General features: G+C 37.4%; 1 protein-coding gene across 2 annotated transcripts in view; it reads right to left on the minus strand.

The window, feature by feature from the left end:
* ddc (dopa decarboxylase) overlaps window positions 1–2,774 on the minus strand; it is an 18,223-nt gene extending 15,449 nt beyond the window's left edge. For both annotated transcript variants that reach the window (XM_034874906.1, XM_034874905.1), the window contains exons 1-4: window positions 2,604–2,774; window positions 1,155–1,362; window positions 497–610; window positions 269–388 (exon numbers count right to left, since the gene is read on the minus strand). In XM_034874906.1, coding sequence (XP_034730797.1) covers window positions 269–388; window positions 497–610; window positions 1,155–1,355 — 435 coding nt within the window. In that variant the 5' untranslated portion in view covers window positions 1,356–1,362; window positions 2,604–2,774. The remainder of the gene's footprint in view (window positions 1–268; window positions 389–496; window positions 611–1,154; window positions 1,363–2,603) is intronic.
* Between the last annotated feature and the right edge of the window lie 5,764 nt (window positions 2,775–8,538).

The raw sequence follows: 8,538 nt of genomic DNA on the forward strand, positions 1-8,538 counted from the left end.
ATGTCAGCACTGTCAACAATTTCTATCTGTGATTGGCAATTTCTTGCCAATTCAGTTGGTGTGATCCAGGAAGAGGATAAGATCAGAAATCAATACTACGCAATTGCTGATAAATGTGGTGGCTCCAAGCACTCAGTTGTGAGTCATGGTTCTTATGCCTATAATATTTGAGCCTTTCACTTGGCTTTACACAAAACCACGGAAGAGTATAATGTGAGCAGAAGTTGGTTTTGGCAGAGAGGCATAAAGACACACAAAAGACACTCACCTGGATGACACCTCCTCCGTGGCCATGAGTCCCAGCTATAAAATGCTCAGGCAGGTTCAGTATCTTCCCCAGCCAATCTAGCATCACTGTCTCCAGCTCCGTGCAGGCTGGACTGGCAGCCTGAAACACACAAAATACAAACAAAAATCTCATTTATGTTTGCAAATGAATATGACATAATTTTAAAAAAAAATAGTTAGATACTGAAAACGTCAAATTGTTTGTTACCCAGGAGAATCCAATACAGCCTATGGCTCCACACAGCATATCAGCCAACATGGCAGGGTAAGAGGAAGCAGCTGGAAAGTAGGCAAAAAAGTATGGGCTGTGCCAGTGGGTGACCTGGAAAAACATAAAACATGCACCTGCAGTATTTAATTAATCTGAAAAAAAGCGTAGTATCTCCTTAGGAACATGGGTTGAATAATTGTTGTTTATTGCAGTTTTAGCAATAGTGAACAATGCTCCTCACTCTCAGCAGAGGTGGTTTACTGCCGGAGACCCCAGAAGGTGTTTTCACTGACTTGCCCTTCTGCTATGGTGCCCAATGTTGTTTATTTCTATGTTACATAGCATGCTTTTCCTGCCAAACTGTCCATATTCCTTTACTGCAGCGCCATTGTGTGTATAGTTGTATTTTAGTGTGACATTGTTGTGTCTTTCTTTGCTATTGGATATTGTAAAACATGTATCACTATGTGAATGTTTCCTTTTTCCTTGTTTGACTTAAGTCCACCTTAATAACTCTGATTAACACTACATTTCCTCATACTGAGCTTGTGATTTACATGAATGAATTACACTGTCAGAATAGCACAAAAGAGTGTATCTGTTCATCTAAAACGCCTTTATGTGTATCAAAAAATTAACAAAAGTATAAGCTTACCCCTGGCATTATAACCCTCTCCACATCTTTAATAATATCATCATAATTGTCAGGCTCCAGTGGGGCCTCAGTGGGGATCAGGGAACGAAGATACCCAGGTTCCACATCTGGGTAGACCGGTCGCTGTTCGATGTTCTCCAGGTAGTCTGCAACATAGTCCACCATCTCCTTCCCTCTGCGGCGAAACTCTTCTGTATCCATGGTAAGAGACTGGAAAACAACACAGAAACACTTGATCTGGGCGCCCGGATAGCTCAGTTGGTGGAGCAGGCGCCCATGTTTAGAGGTTTACACCTCAACGCAGAGGGCCGGCTTCAACTCCAACCTGTGGCCCTTTACTGCATGTCATTCCCCCTCGCTCTCCCCTTTCATGTCTTCAGCTGTCCTCCCAAATAAAGACCAAAAAATGCCCCAAAAAAATCTTAAAAAAAGAAACACTTGATCTCTCAAGCTCTACATTGTTATTCTTTACTTGGTTGAATGTGACTTCTTACACAAAATTCCAACACTGAGTCTAAACTTTGATCTTGCTGGTAGGAATGAGTTGATCATTTTTTTATTAAACAGCTTCATGATGCCAACTGATTCCAAAAAAAATATGTCATGATTTAAATCCCCTGAATCAATACATTGTCAACAGAAGACGTTTTTTGCCATTGGAGACATTTGCCCCATAATCCAATTCCACTCAGAAAACATTTACAATGGTTGGTTACATATTACACACACACACACACACACACACACACACACACACACACACACACACACACACACGCACGCACGCATGCACACACGCAGGCACAAACACAGCCTAAGCCATGCTCCTTGACACAGATTGTATAAGCTGGCACAATTTAAATGAATGCATGACCCTCTTACTAACATATTAAGCCAGTCTAATCATAGCTTAGTTTCCTTTCACTTTGTGGACTGAAGCTTGGTAGAAAAAAGCATTTCCAAATCTAACAAGTGTATAGTCTAGTTGTATAGACTGCTACAAACTAATTCTCTCATAATGCAATCTGCAAAAGGACAATTTCAATAAGCCTCATCAACATCTACATACAACTTAATGAATGAGAGAAAGACTCCCATTGAAAAACTGCAAACCAGGAACATTCTTTAATACATTGAAAAACAAAGCTGTTGCAACACTCTTACAGCACTAAATGAATCAGAATGTAGAAAAAGGTGTTACAAAGTTTTTATTATACAAATACTGCTATAGTGCTTATTCAAATGGTACAACATTTGAACATTGCCCCTTGCTCTACACTAGTGCCTTGTCATTCAACAAGTATTTTACGGTGCATGTCTCTTTCCCTTGTTGAGAAGGAAAGCCCTTATCCTTTGCCTTATCTCAAATAGGATTAAACAGGTTTGTACGTGTGTGCGTGCATGTATGTGTGCGTGCGTGTGTGTGTGTGGCTGAGCGTGCATACTTACATTTTCAAATTAGTGCTTCAGATGGTGGATCTCCTCTTCTTTTGCGTCCACAGACCGACAGACTGACAGGCAGGCACGTGGTGAGTGTGTTTGTGTGTGTAAGCAGGACAAGAGACATTTTCTCCTTTTATCTTGCTACTAACCACCCCCACCCCACCATTCGCCACTAGGCCAGCCAATGGGAACAGGGCTCACGACCAATACAAGGAATGATTGATTCCTGTAGTTGTACACACACACACCAACTGTCCAGTAATATTTGTGCACCATGCAGATAGACGTAGAATTAAAATAATCTGACTACACCAACAAAAAAACTACCTGAATAATAATCAAGAGAACCATGTTATTAGCAAAGAAAATGACACTATAAGTATATATTTTCTAAACTGTATCTTGCTTGTCAAACTCAGACTAAGAACTCACTATTAGAACCACCTATATGTTAAATACAATATTTAATATTGAGGTTGGGCTAAATAACACACCATTGCTAAAAGTAATTTGATTTCACAGAGGGATAAAAAATAGTGTAATAAATAATGGCAAAAATTGAATAAAGTTAAAGAAGAGCTATTGCTTTACTAAGTTTAATCCTAAACTTAAAGGGAAACTGAGCTTTTTTTCAACTCTGACCCTATTTTGCTATGTTTTTGTGTGAATTTTTGAAAATTGGTCCAGCATTAAGCAAGATCACTGTGAACCAGGCTGCAATGTTATGTATGTGTATATGTACATGTACATGTAAGCCATTCCAGGTGCTGCAGGCCTTTCTTGCAAAGCAACTTGGTATTTGGCTCAAAACACAGCTTTTCAGCGATAATGGATCATAATACTTTTACTCTTTGAGACCCTCAAGTTCCTGGCAGTTTATACAAGTTTTTACAGTATTGGTGACATCATACCTGTAAGAAGTCAATACACATGTCTTTAGTCGTTGTGACATTAAAGTTAGAGTTTAAAAAAGCTTCAGAAAAGCATCCTGACACCATGTTTCGAAATGGTTGATGACTGGGCTGTGTGACGTTTCCTCAATGTTCAGTAAGCTGACAATGACTGTATCATCAGCTGACTTCACAAAGTGGCAATTTTATGTCACAGAGCAACAGTTATTGGTGTACAGAATATAGGAGGGGGAAAGAACACTCCCCTCTTGTGAGTCAGTTGCGTGGGCCAAGTCAGAGTGATGACCATTTACTCTCACTTGCTGGGATTTATTTGTAAGGATGTCCAATATCCAGCCCATCCAGTTTACACTGATGCAAGAGCTTCTCAACCAGCAGGTGCAGCTGAATGGTGTTAAAGAATGACAAGAAGTCCACAAACAGTAGGCTGGCATGATTTCTGTTTCCCTCAATGTGTTTAAGGATGAGGTTGAGAACAGCTTCGGTTGCATCCTGAACCCCTCTGTTTAGTCTACATGCAAACAACGGTGGGGAAGGGGCGAGGAGGCTTTCAGTTCTAACAGGTGTGCTATTGTCCTATAATTTACATTGAAGCTTTTATGGCAGCTGCCCACTGCAGCAAACTCGCTTTATACTGGACCAATGTTGAAGATTGTTGTGCCCATCAGTAACAAGAACGTAGGAAAATAGGTCCAGGTTAAAAAACTAGAAGTTACCCTTTTAATTGTGCACTCTGTTTTCAAAGTAGTTTTACAAATGACAAAAAAAATAAAAAATAAACCCTGTGTAAAGAAAGTTTGAAGAATAAACCCAAAGATGAAATGTTTACGAAAACTCTTAAAATAGTTTTTTATAGTGGCTTTACAAGGGAAGAAGTGGTCTATCTGTTATAGCAGTAACAAATATCCCTGTTGGTTTATCCCTGACAGCTCAGTATTTACTAAAAGGGCCTGTTTTTTAGAAAGCAAATGTTTATTGTGTTTGCAAAAAGTTATTTCCATGCAAATTCTCTCTGACCCTTTCACTGGAGGAGCCTGTTTTTTAGGGTGAGCGCTTTGTTGGAAAGTTTTCCTCCATCAAGTTCCATGACAATATTTTGGATTAGTTCAAAGGTATAACAAAGGTTGTAAAGTTCAGGGCAGACATTAGTCCAAACAGCGTAGCAACAGCTAATGCTACATTATCAATATCTAGCAACACCGTGATGCCTTCAAGGACAATTCCGATGTCCTCTGGTTCATCACTTCAAGCATGTTCTTTAAGAACATAAATCCCAACATAAATCCCAACACTGCCCACAAAGACTTTGTGGACAGGTTTCAGCGGAACCGCCTCCAGATCAATGCTGGGAAAACCAAGGAGATGGTGGTGGATTTCCGGAGCAAACACACTTCACTTCTGCAAGTGAACATACTGGATACGGACATCAACATGGTTAAATCAAATAAGTACCTGGGTGTTAACCTGAACAATAAATTGGACTTTACTGACACCAGTACTGTACTGGGGCAGGCTAGCCACAAAGAAAAAGAATGCATGGTTACTTGACTGGGTTTAATTCAACCTGCTTTCGTGCAAACCAAGTCAAAGCTAAATTCATTCAGGATAACTTGAATATCCCGGCTTAATCCCTTGTCCTGGTTTCATGCAACAGGTCCCCGGTCAGTGCTCGTATTTCACCCTTCCATTTACTTTGTAAATATGAGATAAATTAATCAAATTAGGTAAGATCTGTATTTTCGAAGTGAACACCACCTATAAGACTGTTTTCACAGTTCAGTGATTGGTCCCTGATTCCAGAGTGGTGCCCCATTTTGATTGTCAGTTTGGTAAAGTTATTAATGTGCATTCATAACTTTATATTGATGAAACATCTTTGATATATTGCCAATAATTGAATCTGTAAATTCCTAATCCCCAACAACTAACAAGTCTAAAACAAGAAAGCAAATTTCAAGGATCGCCTTTTTTCACCTACGTAATATTGCAAAAATCTGGAAAATCCTGTCTAAAAATGATACAGAAAAACTAGTCCATGCATTTGTTACTTCTAGGCTAGATTACTGCAATTCTTTATTATGCTGCTCGAGGCTGCTCGAAAAAGTCCATAAAGACTCTTCAGCTGATCCAGAATGCTGCAGCACGTGTTCTGACAGGAACCAGGAAAAGAGATCACATCTCTCCTGTTTTAGCTTCTCTGCATTGGCTTCCTGTAAAATCTAGAATATAATTTAAAATCCTTCTTCTCACCTACAAAGCCCTTCATGGTCAGGCAACATCTTATCTTAAAGAGCTCATAGTGCCTTACAACCCTGCGAGAGCACTACGCTGCCAGAATGCAGGATTACTTGTGGTTCCTAGAGTCTCTAAAAGTAGAACAGGAGCCAGAGCGTTCAGCTATCAGGCTCCTCTTCTGTGGAACCAGGTTCCAGTTTGGGTTCGGGAGGCAGACACCGTCTCCACATTTAAGAGTAGGCTTAAGACTTTCCCCGGAGTCCTTATGTTCTTTTTTCCCCAGCCTGTTCCCTCGGATCAGGGAGGCTCCAAAATCATGGTAGCACCTGTCGCCATGGTCCCACTCCATGTTCTGTGATGCCATGTTCATCTGCTACACTGTGCGGTGCCCAGCTACGTCCTTCTGTGCCTTGTAATGCCGCACAGTGCCCTGCTATGCCATGAACTACTACAAAGAACTGCTACAAACTACTATTTTTTCTATTTTTGTTTTTTCCACTCTTTATTTTAACCCCAACCGGCCCGTCAGACACTGCCTACCAAGAGCCTGGGTCTGACCGAGGTTTCTGCCTAAAAGGAAGTTTTTCCTCGCCACTGTTGCACTGTTGCTTGCTCTGGAGGAGACTGCTAGAACTGTTGGGTCCTTGTAAATTCTGGAGTGTGGTCTATCTGTAAAGTGTCTTGAGGTAACTCTTGTTATGAATTGATACTATAAATAAAATTGAATTGAATTGAATTGAAACCTGCTTAGGCTTTCAGCTAAAATTGCAATAAGAAGCAGTGTTTGATAGCACCAGAATGAAAACCGTTCAGTTTTAAATGTGTGGCTAACCATTTTGCTAGCAGCATGTTAGCATTTGAACAAAGTGCTGTATGTCCACAGTGTGCAGACTGTAGTTACAGTTTTTCTTGAGGCCTCTTTGAGTAGCAACACTAAGGAACTTTGTTAGACCAGCTTCTAACACTTACAATACTATGGTGATTTTATTACTTTTTTCAACAAACTGTATCATGACTTTTTCTGACATACTAAACTAGGTAGGTATGACTGAAACCATGAGATTTGTGGTCTGGCTTCACTGAACTCTTCAGAAACTTTTTTTTTTTTTAAATGACTTTTTTCTACATACTATACTATTGCATTTTAGACTTTTTGACATACTATACTATGACTCTTTTATTACTTTTTTCAACATGGTGTATTATATCTTTTTTGACATACTATACTATGACTTTTTTTTACTTTTTTCAACATACTATGTTATGACTTATGTGACTTAATATTCTATTACTTTTATTGTTCTTTTTTTCAACAAACTGTATCATGACTTTTTCTGACATACTAAACTAGGGTAGGTATGACCGAAACCATAAGATTTGTGGTCTGGCTTCACTGAACTGACTTTTTTCTACATACTATATTATTGCATTTTAGACTTTTTGACATACTATACTATGACAACATACCAAGACTTTTTTTGACGTACAATACTATGATATGCTGCGCCGTCAACGGGTGTGAGTGTTTATCTGATGAGCAGGCGGCCCCTTGTACGACCACGTTGTGTGAATGGTTCCTGTACTGTATGAAAGCGCTCTGACTAGACTAGAAAAAAGTTGTATGATACTTTTATCATGGCATTTTTATTACTTTTATATATATATATATATATATATATATATATATATATATATATATATATATATATATATATATATATATATATATATATATACTATATATACCATGACTTTTTTTTAAACTTTTATCAACATGCTATATTGAGCTTTTTTGACATACTATACTATGACTTTTTATTACTTTTATCAACATACTATATTATGACTTTTTTGCCATACGATACTATGACTTTTTGTTACTTTTTTTGACTAACTATACTATGACATTTTTATTACTTTTTTAAGAAACTTGAGTGATTACTTTTTTGACATCGAATACTATGACTACTTTTTTGACATACTTTACAATGGCACTTTTATCACATTTATCAACATACTAAATTATGTATACAACATACAGTATTATGACTTTTTGACATATTATACTGTGACTGTTTATTACTTTTTTCTACTTACTATGTTATGCTTTTTTAATTACTTTTATCAACATACTATTGTATGACTTTTTTGACATGCTATATGCAGACTTTTTCCAGGGTTTCATGGTGAAGGCAATGGCTAAGAGGTGGAGTAAGTGTTTCTTCAACCGTGAGATGGTGGATCAAACCCTGGCTTTACTAAAACCTTTTTTTGACATACTATGAAAACACTTTTTTTATCACTTTTTTCTACATACCAAACTATGGCATTTTTATCACGTTTATCAACATACATATATCATGACTTTTTTGACATACTATACTATGACTTTTGATGACTTTTATCAATATCACATGTTATGACTTTTTTAACTTAATATACTTTTACTTTTTTTATTACTCTTTTCAAAAAACTATGTTATGACTTTTTTTTTTACATTTAATACTATAACAATTATCTACTTCTTGTTCTATGAATTTTGTATTAGTTTTATGGACATACTATACCATGGCATTTTTATCACTTTTTTCAACCTACTGTACTATGATTTTTCATTACTTTTTTCAACAAACTTTTTTATTACTTTTTTGACATACTATACTGTGACCTTTTTCACTCAATTCAATTTACTATGGTATTTATTTAAAAAAAATTCTTCATACTGTACTATTATTTTTTTATTACTTTTATCAACATACAAAATTATGACTTTTTTGACTTACTATACTATGACT

Source organism: Etheostoma cragini, chromosome 6 (genome assembly GCF_013103735.1).
Source record: "Etheostoma cragini isolate CJK2018 chromosome 6, CSU_Ecrag_1.0, whole genome shotgun sequence".
Lineage (NCBI taxonomy): Eukaryota > Metazoa > Chordata > Actinopteri > Perciformes > Percidae > Etheostoma > Etheostoma cragini.